The 14701-nt window shown below is 44.3% G+C and overlaps 1 protein-coding gene across 6 annotated transcripts in view; it reads right to left on the minus strand.

The window, feature by feature from the left end:
* DIP2A (DIP2 acetate--CoA ligase A) overlaps window positions 1-14701 on the minus strand; it is an 879263-nt gene that overhangs the window by 421421 nt on the left and 443141 nt on the right. For all 6 annotated transcript variants that reach the window (XM_085645155.1, XM_085645153.1, XM_085645151.1 and 3 more), the window contains one exon: window positions 13365-13458. In XM_085645155.1, the coding sequence (XP_085501281.1) occupies window positions 13365-13458 (94 nt within the window). The remainder of the gene's footprint in view (window positions 1-13364; window positions 13459-14701) is intronic.

Consider the following 14701-nt stretch of genomic DNA (forward strand, 5'->3'; position numbering starts at 1 on the left):
GTTCTGTAAGTAATGTGCGCTGTGCCTATATAGGCACTACCCCAGAGCACTGACAGTTTCTTTTCGCAACTTTCCATGCCAGGAGCACGGAGCCACGTAGAACACAGACCACTGGTGTGGAAAACTATGGCCCTCAAAAGGGTACAGCTCTGTTCCTAGAAATACATTCGCAGAGTGGGGAGGATGGACGGGTCAATAAGGAATATGTGGCTAGACAGAGTCTCGACCAGATAAGGCGCTACTGAAGGTAAGTAACTTGTTCTTCTGAAAGAGACTTCTAGCCACAGAATAGATACACAGGCACTACCTTCCTGGAGGTGGGCCTGCAAAAATTTTACTCAATAGAAAGTCCTGCAGAACCGAACGAGCAAAGTGCCCATCTGACGGACCCGACTGTCCAGGCATAATGCTTTGTAAACGTGTGTATAGAAGCCCAGGTTGCTACTTGGCAGATATCCAAGTGACCACAGCCTTAACTCTATTGGAATGAGCACACAAACCCTCTGGAGGTTGCTTCTTGGCCTATGCAGAGCAGATCTTAATTCAGAGCACAATCCATACGGAAAGGATCTGTTTCTGCAAGGCCTCTCCCTTGTTTGCTCAGACATACACCATGAAGAGTTGGTCATCCACCAGGTAATTTTTCGTGCGGTCAAGGTAGAATGAAAACACTCTTTTTGGGTCTAGTCTGAGAAGTTGCTTCTCTTACTTATAGGGATGTGGCAGAACGTAAAAGTTGATGGATTCGCCTACAAGAAAAGGAGTGACAACTTTCGTCAGAAAGGAAGCTCTATTGCGAAGAACGTTCAAATAAAGAGGCTTGGATGACAAAGCCTGAAGGCCACTGATACTCCGGGCAGATGTTATTGCCATGAGTAAGGCCGTCTTGATGGTAAGGAGCCTGAGAGGACAATTGCACAATGTCTCTAAGGGAGCACACACCTGAGGAGTTAAGACCAGATTAAGGTCCCACTGAGGAATGATGAAGGGCGAAGGTGGAAACGTGCTGCAACCCTTTCAAGAACCTATTTACAACAGGGGATCTGAAGAGAGATGGCTGATCAGGCAACCGCAAAAAGGCTCCAATGGCAGAAAGATAGTCTTTTAGGGTGCCCAGCAGGGCTAGAGATGAAGGGATAAAGAGAAGGACCTGAGAGAGGGAAGCAGAAAGAGGGTCAACCTGTTTCTCTGCACACCATGCCACAAACCTTTTCCAACAGCAGGCATATAAAGTCTTTGTGGAGGGACGCCTGTCTGCCAAAATAAGTGCAGGCTTTAGGAGGAAATTCAAAAGCTGTCAACTGTAGCTGCTCAATCTCCACAAATTCAGGTGGAGCATTGACAGGTTTGGGTGGAGGTTAGTCTTTCGAGTCACAAGCTAATGTGCCTCTTGGTAATAGTGCGCATAGGCATCGACTCCATTGATAGATTGTTTTATCTTAAGAGGGTGAGAATGGAGTATAAGTAAGTGTAAGTAAAGAGACTGTCCATGCACATGAAAACAGATTAGAACTGCAATGACCACAGGTGTACGGGGAGGAGGGTGGGCGCATGTGAATCTACAGCACTACATGCCAAGAACAGATGCTTAAGTAACATAATCCGTTCAAGGCATGTGTGGCTGTAGATACACATGCTGTATAGCAGTGCCCTCCATAAAGAGGTGGCTAACCAGTGGACGTTGTAGTCGTTTGAAAAAGTGTGCGTAGCAGCGCTTGTCCTAAATTAGATTATTGGCATGCTAAAACATCCGCACAATAGTGCTTGGTAAATGTGTGTGGTGTAGACCATGTAGCTGTTTTGGCTGTGATATAGCATATTTTGATGCATTTAACGATCAATCTAGAAATGCTTGATTTTGAAATGGGTTTCCCTTTATGAGGAAGAGCAAAAGCAACAGATGTTCTATTTTGCGAAAATCATTTGGCCTGTCAATATAATACATTAAAGCTCTTTTAACATCAAGTGTATGAAGAGCCCATTTCCCCACAGAATCTGGTTGAGGAAAGAAAGCAGGTAGCTCAACTGATGAATGTAGAAAGGAATTTTGAGTTGGTGCGAAGAACTATCCTATCCCTATGAAGCTGGAAGAATGGCTCTTATAAAGCTAGTGCCAGAAGCTCACTAGCACACCTTAGTGAGGTAAAAGCAATCATGAAGTAACCTTCCAGGAAAGATATTGGAAGGGGGCAATTGAGTAACAATTCAAAAGGGTGGACCCATAAGTGTTGAGATTCCATGCAGGTGGGACCCTTGGTGGTATCACTCATTTAAGGCCTTCCTTGTCAGCCTTAATAACTGGCACTCTGAACAAAGTGTTGTCTGTTTTGAAGATATGCAGCCACTGCCACAAGAAGTAGACGTATAGAAGTGTAAACAAGGACTGAACATTGCAAATGCAAGAGATAACAAATAATGTGTTGTATAGATGCAATGAGTGAATACATCTTTTGGCTATTACAGTAAATAACCAATCTTTTCCACTTAGCTGCATTACAGGCTTTAGTGGTAGGTTTAAGTGCTTCCTTAATAATGGTCATGCATTCTGCTGAGATATTTAGATATCCAAATTCTATGACTTCAGGAGCCAAATCAGCAGGTTAAGCTACATTGGGTTTGGGTGTCTGATTTCGCCATGCTTCTGAGTGAGAAGGTTTGGGTCGAGGTGAACCTCCTCGTGTGGAACTACTAAAAGTTTGAGTATTGTGGTGAACCTTGGTTGATGAGCCCATGTGGGAGCTACTACAATGAGGGTGAGAGCCATCAGCCTGAGCTTCCAAACCAGAAATGGAAGAAGAGCGAGAGACAGAAAAGCGTAGGCAAATATTCCTGGCCAATTCATCCATAGGGTATTGCCCTTGAATAGAGGGTGTGGGAACCTGGAGACGAAGTCTGTGCATTTTGCGTTCTCTGCTGTCGCAAAATGGTTGATTTGTGGAAACCCTCATTAGTGAAAGTATGGGAGAAGGATTTGGGGGTGGAGTTCCCACTGATGGCCTTCTTGTCGTATCCTGCTGAGGTCAGCAAAGTCGTTGTCTGTTCCTGGGAGGTGTTCCGCGAACAGATGTATTTTGTGATGTACTGCCCAATGCCAAATGGTCCTGGTAGAGGCGTGACGGCTGTAGAGAGTGCCCCCCCCCATTTTTGTACATAGTACATGCCTGTCATATTGTCCACCCTGACTAGGACAACCATCCCTATGAGATGAAGAAAACGAGGTACTTACCTGTAACTTCAGTTATCCAGTATTGGTATCTTTCATAGATTCACATGCTTAGAATCATCCCCGCCAACGAGGTAGGAGTCTCACGGTACAATAAAATATATACATAATAGTCATAAAAAACATTACATAATAGGCTACTATGGACAGCAAAGTCACTACATTAGCCTATCTTAGTCCTTTTGTAAAAAGAACCAAATTTGGAACACAGCCAATCAGGCTGCAGCACCCTCTTAGAACACTCCATAGAGAGGAAAACCCTCAGATTTTCTACCACACGTCGTGTGACGGGGAGTCTCCCTGAGCTCTGCTCAGTTTTCTTCACCTTTGGTTGAACTTTGTGAGTAGCTATGTCTGATTCTTCTAAGAAAAGCTTGATTTTGCCTCGTTCTTCATGTGGTAAGAAGAGACTACATTTTGAAGATTCCCACAAGGAATAGATTTACTGTCTTTACCCAGCTCACAAGGTTAAAGACTGCAGGATTTATAGAACCTCAGATTTTCGTAGCACAAGTGACAGTAAGGATGTAATAGCAATAAGGCAAGCCTCTCCGGGGAGGAGGGTGAGTCGCATGTGAATCTATGAAAGATACCAATACTGGATAACTGAAGTTACAAGTAAGTAACTCGTTTTCTTATACAGTATTGGGGTATCTTTCATAGATTCACATGCTTAGAATCAGAATAGTTAGCAGTAAAAAATCCTTGGCTGTATAGTGGATGGTGGGTATCATAAGAAAACAATAGATACCTTGTAATACCAATACAGAAATGCAATACAACATTCTAACCCCAATAAGGGAAAGCATTATATGCATAAATATAAATATATATATAAAATCACAGTATGAAAAACAGAAAGAAACAATACACCATGTATATGTTAACATGCAATGATAGAATCACGTCCTTACAGAGGCTTACCTTGTTTAAAAAGGTTTCGCTACACTACTTGACCCACAGCTGATTCAGCTTCTGTTGCCAGATCGAGACAATGCCGTGTAAAAGTGTGCACATTTTTCCAGGTCGCAGCACGGCAAATCTTCTCCAAAGGTACTCCGGCAAAAAGAGCAGTAGATGAGGACACTGATCTTGTGGAGTGAGCCTTGGGTTTCATAGATAAAGGATGTCCAGCTTTACAATGGCAGAGTTGGATAGTAGAAGCAATCCACCTTGCAATAGTGGATTTCGTAACGGCTTTTGACCACCATAAGAAATAAACAATTGATCAGACTTTCTGATGGACACAGTACGTGAAATATAGAATTTCAGACACCTTGTAACATCCAAGGTATGCAAAGTCTTTTCAGCAGAGGCAGACGGATTGGGAAAGAAAGAACGCAGTATAACAGGCTCATTAAGATGGAATGTAGAGGGATCTGTCAGAATAAATGTTGGGTTAGATATAATCATTGGTGAATTTCAAATAAGGTTGTTTGATAATGAAAGCCTGGATTTCACTGACTCTCCGAGCCGAGGTGAGTGCCACTAAAAGTGCCGTTTTCCAAGAGAGGTACATGAGGTCAGCTTTGTGAACAGGCTCAAATGGATGCTTCATGAGCTGTTGTAAACACCAGATTAGGCCTCCATTCTGGAGGAGGAGCTCTGACGGGTGGAAAAGTTCTGAAAAGCCCCTTTAGAAATTGTTTGATCAAGCGATTAGAGCAAAGGGATGCAGCTCCTGCAGAACGTCTGTAGGTCGATATGGCCGCTAAATGTAGCTTAACAGACGTAAACATAAGACCAGACTACGATAACGAAAGAAGATAAGGCAGAACTTTCTTTGGAGAACATCGTAAAGGATGTATATCCCTGTCACTGCACCAAGAACAGAATCGTTTCCATTTCAAAGCATAAGTCTTTAGAATAGAAGGAGCTCTTGTCCTTGCAAGAATATATCTACAATCCTGCAGTAAATCTATCTCCTTGAATTCTGTGAATCCAGCAACCATGCATGAAGATGCAATTGGACTGGACGAGGATGAAGAATCTGGCCCTTGCTCATTGATAACAGGGTCAGAACTGTAGGAACGGCGGTATGGTCTGCGTTTGGACAGTAGGAGAAGCTCCATGTACCAATGCTGACGCGGCCACCGCGGAGCAATGAGAATCATGCAACAGTTCCATTTTGAGCTTGCGCGGAAGTCTTAGGAGCAACGGAAATAGGGGAAATGCGTAAGCAAAGATCCCTGTCCATCTCATCATGAAGGCGTTCCCCCACGACCCCTTCTCCGGTTCCCAACTGGCAAAGAATGGGCCTTTCCGATTGTTTTTGGAGGCAAAGAGCTCTAGATTTTGTTTGCCCCACATCCGAAATATGTGTTCCACCACTGATTGATCCAACTCCCATTCGTGACAGGACTTTGAAGTCCTGCTCAGAGTGTCCGCTAGAGCGTTGTGAATTGCCGGCAAATGTTCCACCTTTATCGTTATGTTGTGAGAAAGCAGCCATTCACAAATGCTTTGAGCTTCTTGAGACACTCGGGGCCGAACGTAGACCGAAGGGAAAGACTTTGAATTGAAAATGAGCACCTGCCACAGTGAAAACAAAGGAATTTCTGATGTTTGGGGTGGAAGGGGATGTAGAAGTATGCATCCTGGAGATCCAATGTTGTCATGAAATGTGCATGATCCAGAAGCTGAAGGATTTCTTGAAGCGTGAACATGCGAAAGGATTTCTTTTGAAGATACTTGTTCAGCTGTCTTAAATCCAGGATAGGTCTCCATTCCCCGTACTTTTTCTTTATTAGAAAAAAGCGGGAATAAAACCCTTTCCCCACCTGAGAGCGAGGCACTCTTTCTATCGCTCCTTTCGAGAGCATAGTTTTTGCTTCCTTCCTGAGAAGAGCAAGATGTGGAGGATGTTTCTTTAAAGGTGGGTGAGGAGGAGGGATACTGACAAATTCCAGGGTATGCCCAAATTTGAGAATATCCAAGACCCACTTGTCTGTGGTCAATCTTTTCCAATGGTTGATATTTCGGGATACATTCGGAATCCTGTAAATAAGGTGTGGCAGAGCTGCTGCAGGTGCTAAGAAGTTGTCACTGTTTTCTAGCAGAATCCCTGCCTTGAGGCTGCCGTCTTCTATTCTGCTGTCTATAAGCGGCAGCCGGAGGGTTTCTGCAGGACTGCTGTTGTTGCTGCTGTTGATAGTTATATCTTCCTTGATTATCTTGGTACTGGTAGCTTTGATAGCCACCACGAAAGGAATACGAGCCTCTGCCCCTAGATCCCAAAAAAGGAGTCTTCCTATATTGTAAGGTGCCAAGGGCTCTGGCAGTGCCAGTATCTTTTTTGATGTCTTGCAGATCCTCATCTGTGTGTTTTCCAAATAACATATCACCATCGAATGGCATGTGCAAAATCTTTGTTTGGACATCAGGGCGAAAGGTGGTAGATTTCAACCATTCCGGACGTCTAAGGACTGCTGATCCAGCTAGTTGACGAAAGCCCAAGGAGGCTAGGTCAATAGAAATATCAATTATTTTGGATGCAGCCCTTTTCTCCCTCAAGGAGAAATTTCCTTGCCTCCTGCTTCTTGTCATCAGGTAAGTAATCGAGATATGGAGCAATGTCCGACCATAGTTGGCGGTCATATCTCCCTAGAATCGCTAGGGAGTTTATAGCACGAACTGAAGCACCCGCCATGGCGGTAAATCGCTTTCCAATGTTATCAAGGTGCCTCCCATCCTTATCCGGCGGTGCTGTAACAGGAATGGATGGATTCCGAGACATACGTTGAGCAGCCTGTGAAATAACGGAATCTGGTCTAGGATGTCCAGACAGGAAAGCAGGAGCATTATCTGGTGCTTTGTACTTTTTATCGATTCTAGGAAGAATCGCAGGCACTGAAAATGGATTTTTCATTATCTTAGTTCCTTCTTCCCAGATATGATCTATTATAGGGATAGAACGGACGGACTTCCAACTCTGGTCTTTAAAATCGTAAAGGAAACAATCCGTTTGCTTCACAGATACAGGAAGATGAAATCGGGTTGCTGCCCTCTCCATAATTGCATGAAAACCTCCAATATCTTCAGGAGGGGAATCTACTGCCTGAGGAACTGGGGAGGATGGCGTAGGAATCAAGTATTCATCCCATTCATCCACAGTCGTGGGCAAATTTGGTAATTTCCCATCCTCTGCAACAGTTTCGTCATCATCACCATCATCATCCTCCTGGACTAAACGTTGAGCAGGTAAAACATCCTGAGTTTCATTAATAGGGGCAGAAGAACCTGCTATCTGCAAAACAGGAGGCGTAGTAGGTTGTATTGGAACAGGCGCTGCTGGTGGAAAACGTGCATTATAATCCCTTAACATAGCCGTCAGATCTTGCATTAAGGCAATAGGCATTTGCACCTTAGGTTCCTGCTGAAATGAAGTCTCTTGAGGACCTCGTAAAGACTCACAAGGCTCATAGTACTCTTCCTCATCGTCTTCATCCAGATCTTTAATCAGGAGTTGAGAAGGGTTGCGTGCTGGGCTAAAAAGTCCATCATCTGACTCCTCAAGATAGTGACTAGGAGGCAAGGGTGAAATATGAGAAACGTCATAATAATAGTTTCTTGAAGATGGGAACGTTGACGATAATTCTGATGTCAAAACTGGTGTAATCTGTAAAGATGCAGGTCTTTTACGCTTTGGCGTCGATGAGACAGACATAGACGGTGAGTCAGTACCAGTCGAAATAGCCATAACAAAAGCTAACGTCGACGTTGTCATCATCGACGTCGTTGACGATCTTGTCGTCGTCGACGGTGGACTCTTTGACAGGAGCTGTATCGTCGTCGACAATGGACCAGTCGACGGCGAAAGTCGACGGCAAGTGTACCGTCTACAACGAGGTAGGCGTCGACAAGAAATGACTAGTCGTCGTCGTTGGTATTGTGGAAGGCGACGAAGCAGGCAATGATATCGCCGGAGTGATCGTCGACGACGGGATGTTCTTCGTCGACGAAGAGGAAGCAATCATCGTCTGAGGAGATTGTTGTCGTCGACGGTGCTTTTTTTGACGTCGACGGGATCCTGATAGACTCAGAATGAGTCTTTTGCTGTTTTAAGGCAGTTTTCACTGAAATCTTTCCTTTTTCACCAGAATTCACCTCTGAAGAGAATGAAAGCTTCTCTTTTCTAGAGGAAGGGTAACCAGTCTCAGAGTGAGGCTTCTTCAAGGTCTTACTCTGTAGCTCAGGGGGATCATCAGATCTATCCCTTTTCTTGGTTAGAGGGGTGGACACCTGAGGACTAACACTGCCATCATCTCCTGAAACAACATCAGATGTAGCCTTCAACTTCTCCAGCCAAACCAGCAATCTTCCTTCTCTGTCTTTCAAAGTCTTGGCAGGGAAGGTTATACAAATCCTGCAGTCTAACCTTGTAAATACATTCCTTGTGGGGATCTTCAAAATGTAGTCTCTTCTTCCCACATGAAGAACAAGGTAAAAACAAACTTTTCTTAGAAGAATCAGACATAGCTACTCACAAAGTTCAACCAAAGGTGAAGAAAACTGAGCAGAGCTCAGGGAGACTCTCAGTCACACGACGTGCGGTAGAAAATCTGAAGGTTTGACTCTCTGTGGAGTGTTCTAAGAGGGTGCTGCAGCCTGATTGGCTGTGTTCCAAATTTGGTTCTTTTTACAAAAGGACTAAGATAGGCTAATGTAGTGACTTTGCTGTCCATAGTAGCCTATTATGTAATGTTTTTTATGACAATTCTGTATATATTTTATTGTACCGTGAGACTCCCACCTCATCGGCGGGGATGATTCTAAGCATGTGAATCTATGAAAGATAACCCAATACTGGATAAGTAGAAAAGCTTTCAATGCAGCTTGAAGCTCTAGGTAGCTGATGTGGAGATTCTGTTTGGTGTCTCAGAGACCCTGAAGTGTTAGAATCATGCAGGTGAGCACGCCAGCCTGCGAGGGATGCATCTGCTGTGAGCATGACCTGTGGAACTGGGTCGATGAATAGCCACCCTTTTAACAGGTTGTGTATGTTCCACCACTGCAGAGAGTGGTGAGTGTGGCTGTCTACCAACACTAGGTCGTCCAATCGACCCTGTGACTGAGTCCAATGTCCTGCTAAATATTCCTGTAAAGGACGCATGTTTAATCTTGCATGAGGCACTATGGCGATGCCATCATCCCTAGAAGAAGTATGAAAGTTTTGACCGGTAAGTACTGTTTGTCTTCTAATTGTGGTAGCAGTGTTTGAATTATTATAATCCTGGCTGCATTTGGATAGACTAGACCTACTTGAACGTTGAGCATAGCTTCTAATTATGGTTGAAGCTGTGATGGTTGAAGATGGGATTTTTGAGTATTGATAGTGAATTCCAACTGATAAAGAAGATTTATGGTAATCTGAGTGTGTTGATGACATATGAGGTGTGTATTGGCTTTGATAAACCAGTAGTCCAGATTTGGGAAGACAATGTTTTGCACTCGTAAATGCGCTGCTACCACTGATTAGCATTTGGTGAACACTCTGGGTGCAGTGGTGACTCCGAATGGAACGAATTTGAATTGTTTCCCCGTTATCACAAATCTGAGATATTTGTGATGTTCTGAGTGAATGGGGATGTGAAAGTAAGTGTCCTTTAAGTCTAGTGTTGACATGAAGTCGCCTTGCTATAGAAGTGGAAGCACATGTTGAAGTGTGACCGTATGCAAGTGTTCTGATAGTATGTAGTGATTCAAAGGCCATAGATCTAATATAGGTCATAGGGAAACGTCCTTTTTGGGAATTGGAAAGTACAGGGAGCACCCCCTGACCCATGAGGATGTATAGGAATAGGCTCTATAGCCCCTTTGAGTAACAGAGATTGCATTTCCTGTTTGAGCAGTTGTTGATGTTCCAGAGAGAGTTTGTGGGTGCGAGGTGGAATACTGGGAGGATTGCTGATGCGCTCCAGGCAATAATCATATTAGTTACTGTCCAACACCCACCTGTCTGATGTTATTGACTGCCAGGTGGGAAGGCACTGCTGTGGTCGGCCCCCCGACAGATGTAGGATGATTGGGGGGAATAATAAGTGAGTCACTGTTTGTTGCCAGATAGGGTATTATGGGTTGGTTGGTGTATGAACATTTGCCCCAACCTTTGGAGCGGTTACCCCTGTAATTACCTCTGAAATATCCTCTGGAGGGAGAGGGTTGAGTTTGTGGCATGTAGGAAGATGTGGGTGCATCTGTGGAAGTGGTTTTGGACCCTGCTCCATAAGAGGAGCGACAAAAGGAGCCTCGATCATTAGATGTTTGAAGCGCTCCCATGAATTTGGCAACTTCAGTATCTTTTTTTTTAATTTTCTCTAAGTCCTCATCTAATTGTGGGTGAAGAGATGCTCCTTATCAAAAGGGACATTTAATAAAGTTTGTTGGACTGCTGGCTTAAATCCAGGGATACGCAGCAAGGCATGCCTCCGTAGGAGGATACTTGTATTGCTGCCTTTGGCAGCAGTATCAGCTAAGTCCAGTTCACAGCTAATGGAGGAGTTGGAAATTATTTTCCCTTCCTGTACTAATTCTTATCCTTCTTTTTATGTTCCACTGGGAGACATTGGAGTAGTTGCACCATCACATCCCAGTGAGCTCTGTCATACCTGGCCAACAATCCTTGTGTATTTACAATTCGCCAAGGATTGGCAGATTGTACAGCAACTCGCTCGCCTGATTCATCTGTAAGTTTGGATTCTTTATTAGGAGGTGGTGCGTCTGCTGTAGTTTGTAAATTTGCCCTTGAATGGGCATTTGAAACAACTAAGGAGTCTGGTGGAAACTGGCCTCTAATAAAAGATGGTGCAGCTTTAAATTTTATATCTACCCTAGGGGTAGTGATACAAGCACGTGAAGGATATTTAAAAATATAATCTGTATGGCACATCATGCCTTTTAACATTGGAAGAGTTTGAGATATGTGTATTCCATCGTGTCTCATATACAAATCTTCTTCCATAGACTGTTTATGTAGTGTAACCCCATGGTATGCTGCTGCCCTGGCTATAAGCTCCTGGTATGACAAAATATCACCTGGAAGCGAGGGTTTGGTAGGAAATAGGGCTGGATCTGTGTCCCCTGGAGGGTCATCATAATCCTACCAGGGTCTGGTGGTGGCGGTGCCCCATAGTGGTCATCTTCTCCTAAATCTGGGTCTGTGTGTAGAGAAGCCAGAGGTGTAATGTTTAAAAGATTATGTGGTGAATGAGGTACAGGTGATGGAGGTGGTGGTATATGAGATGGAGAAAAAAGAGCAACATGGTGCAGGGAAATAATAGCTTTGTTCATTTTCTTTTTTAAAGGTATTGGGAGAACAATGTCCTGAGGAAAAGAGGTCTCCCTCTTAGAAGAACGCACTGATGCAGTTTTTACGATAATGCATCCATTCTCTGGGAGTATATGGATCTGCTTTTGATTTGGATCGAGTATTTCTTACATGGTCTCCAAAATTGACTCTGGGGGTGTTGCAGGAGCCAATTTCTGTTTTGGTGCTGAAGATTTTGGAACCAAACCTGGTTTCACTTTTGGAACCGGAGTGGTGGAAGACTAAGAGGAGTTAACTCAGTTCGGTGCAGAGCTTGGAAGCTTCGAATATGCATTTGATGCCGAGCCAGAGGGCAGGGCGGCAAAAGCAGATTCTCGGTGCCTACCATGGCCAGATGGCAGTGGTGGCCTGGAAGCCTTTTGTTTTATAGGAACCGAAGGTTTTTGTGTGGGCAGGTGAGGGCTTTGAGCACTCGTGGCACCTTGACCCGGCAGAAGATCGTGCGATTCCAAATCGATCTTTAAGCCCGAATCTTGAACCGAAAAGGCCCGTTCCTCTTCGGCAGCTGAAGCTTCCAGATCATCCTCTTCTGGTTCGATATCTTGTTGACCGAAGATATCGGGCATGTGTTCTAGGTCTCATCTATGCATCATGTCAGATGGTCCCGCAAGGTCTTTTTGGATCGAAACGACCAACAGGCCTCACAATATTCTTCATTGTGCTAGGGTGACAAGCACAGATTGCAGACCTTGTGAACGTCGGTCGCAGGGTACTAGGAATGGCACAGAGGACAGAATTGAAATGGGATCCAATCCATCAGCACAGTCTCATCGATGAAGTCAAATGAATGTAAAGTAGCCTGGATAGGTGAGGCCCATAGGCCAGGAATGGAGTGTTTCGACAAATGAAAGTTTTCTGTATTTCGATACGCGGGGGATTTAAAGCACGTTCAAAAACAACACCGATGAGGGTAGAGTGGATTACGCATCGAGAGGATCCCAAAAACGGTCTCGAACCAGAGGGTTGTAAAAACCAGTGAGCATTAGTAGTAACCTGGTGAATCATCACCCAACAGCGGAGGAGTCACCTTACACTGTGACTCGAAAGACTTCTTCGAAGAAAAACAACTCGCAAACGACTGGACCCAACACTAGATGGCAGGAGTATGCAAAGCATGTGTAGCTACAGCCACACATGCCTGAACAGAGGGTTTTGTAACATTCATTTCATGGAACGCATGGTAACAAACACTTGTAAATGCAGAGCACTCCATTCTCAATTAACACCACTTGAGTGTGTTACGTTTTTGTTTGTAGTGCCAAACCACTAGGGGTCCTCTTCATCACAGTGCATGCTGACATAATAATTGTCATGTAACAATACTGCTGCCGAAACATACCAGACTTGTTGCACAAAGCAATCCTTGTAGACACAGTTTCCATATCCTATACCTGTAGTTACCTCAATGTTATTGAAGTTATTGAGCAGAATGCCATAAACGGTTTCAATACCACCCAACCATAAAACTTCTTTCACCAAAATATAGTTACAATTGTTATTTGGACAAGGTTTTTATCACGCAAAATTTAGCATATGTAAGAATGGCTTGATACATTCATTTACAACAGAGTGAGACTATGTCCACATATCATCTTCAACTTACACCGAGAGTATAGGTTAAGATCCCAGAAAAAGTGCATCTTGCTATGGGTCTGAGTGCAATATACTTGTAAAAACAAGTCAAGCCACAGCTCTCATCGATCAGCTGTTGACAAGTGGATTCCCCATTGGCTTTCCCACCTTCCCTGCACACCAACTGCCAGACAAAATGTCGCTTTCACTTCAACAACTTTCAAAGATCCAGGCTGCATATACCTTTGTAGGCGTGAACTTTCTGGATCCAGGACAAGGGGTTCACCTTCATCAATGCGTATGGGACACTCAGCACATGCATCCTGTTCATGACACTCTGCAAAATAAAGCCAATAGTCAACATAGCACAAGAGACGAGCATATAACTTGCAGTCCCAAACCTGGCTAACATAGTGCTCCAGGCAGCCATCACACGCCATTCATACTAAAGTATATATGGCTGAAAAACACAGTAAGCACTAATCTCGATATCAACAAATCTCAGGACACAGGTGAAATACTAGAAACAGAAACCTAAACACCGCTTTCAATAGAGGCACATACCAAACCTGGAGGCCATGCTACTTCATATAGAGAAGCACACAGCAAGCACTGCAGGCAAAATTCAACCCACTCACTGCTCTGATTATTGAGCAAACATACAGTGAGCAGAGCATGCTAAACTCAACCAGCACACTACCCTAGGTAGACAATAAATGCACTGGGGACACTGCAAGACAAAACCTTCATGAGAGCTATCAAGCCGCAAGCAATGCATGCAAAAGCTCATCCATTAGTATGCCGCTCTAAGCAGCAGGCGCTCACATTTTGACTACAGCATACATAGCCCGGCCAACAAATTGTCCAGGACACAAATCAAATTCATAGTGCAATGCCTGAAAAACAAAGCACAGCACTTTAGACACAGTATAATTTCATGATTAGGTCCTTGTGTCAGCTCTCCCTGCAACAGTTCTCCTGCCCAGCTTGCCCGCAGTCCGCTACTCTCTTCTGCCTCTCTACCTGCAATTTTTTGTTTGTGCCTCCTCTGCTTGTTTCTTGCTTTGTTTTGCCTTTTCTGCGCTCCGTTTTACCTATCTTTGCTGGTTTCGTTCCTCTTCCCGCTGTTTCCCTCCTCGCACCGTTTCCCTCCAGCCGCCACCCACCCTCCTCCCACATCCTACTTAGTGGAGGCCAGAGTGTGACCCCAGTGACAGTTTTCCTGTGCAGCTAGCCCACAGTCTGCTACCTTCTGCTGCTGGTCTACCTGCTGCGTCCTCGGCTTGTTTTTTGCTCTGTTTGTGCCTCCTCTGCTTGTTTCCTGCTCTGTTTGTGCCTCCACTGCTCGCTTCTAGCTCTGCTTTGCTTTTTCTGCTAGTTTTTCAGCCCTCTGTTTTGCCTTTTTCTGCTATTTTGCCTTTTCTGCATGCTTTTCTGCCCTATTTCTCCTTTTTTGCTCATTTTTCTAACCTCTGTTTTGCCTTTTCTGCTCTCTGTTTGGCCTTTTCCGCTTGTTTTTCTGCCCTCTGTTTTGCCCTCTTCTGCTCTGCTTTGCCTTTTCCGCAACACTTCAAGGTAAA

The sequence above is a fragment of the Triturus cristatus genome, chromosome 3_1, assembly GCF_964204655.1.
Source record: "Triturus cristatus chromosome 3_1, aTriCri1.1, whole genome shotgun sequence".
Classification (NCBI taxonomy): domain Eukaryota; kingdom Metazoa; phylum Chordata; class Amphibia; order Caudata; family Salamandridae; genus Triturus; species Triturus cristatus.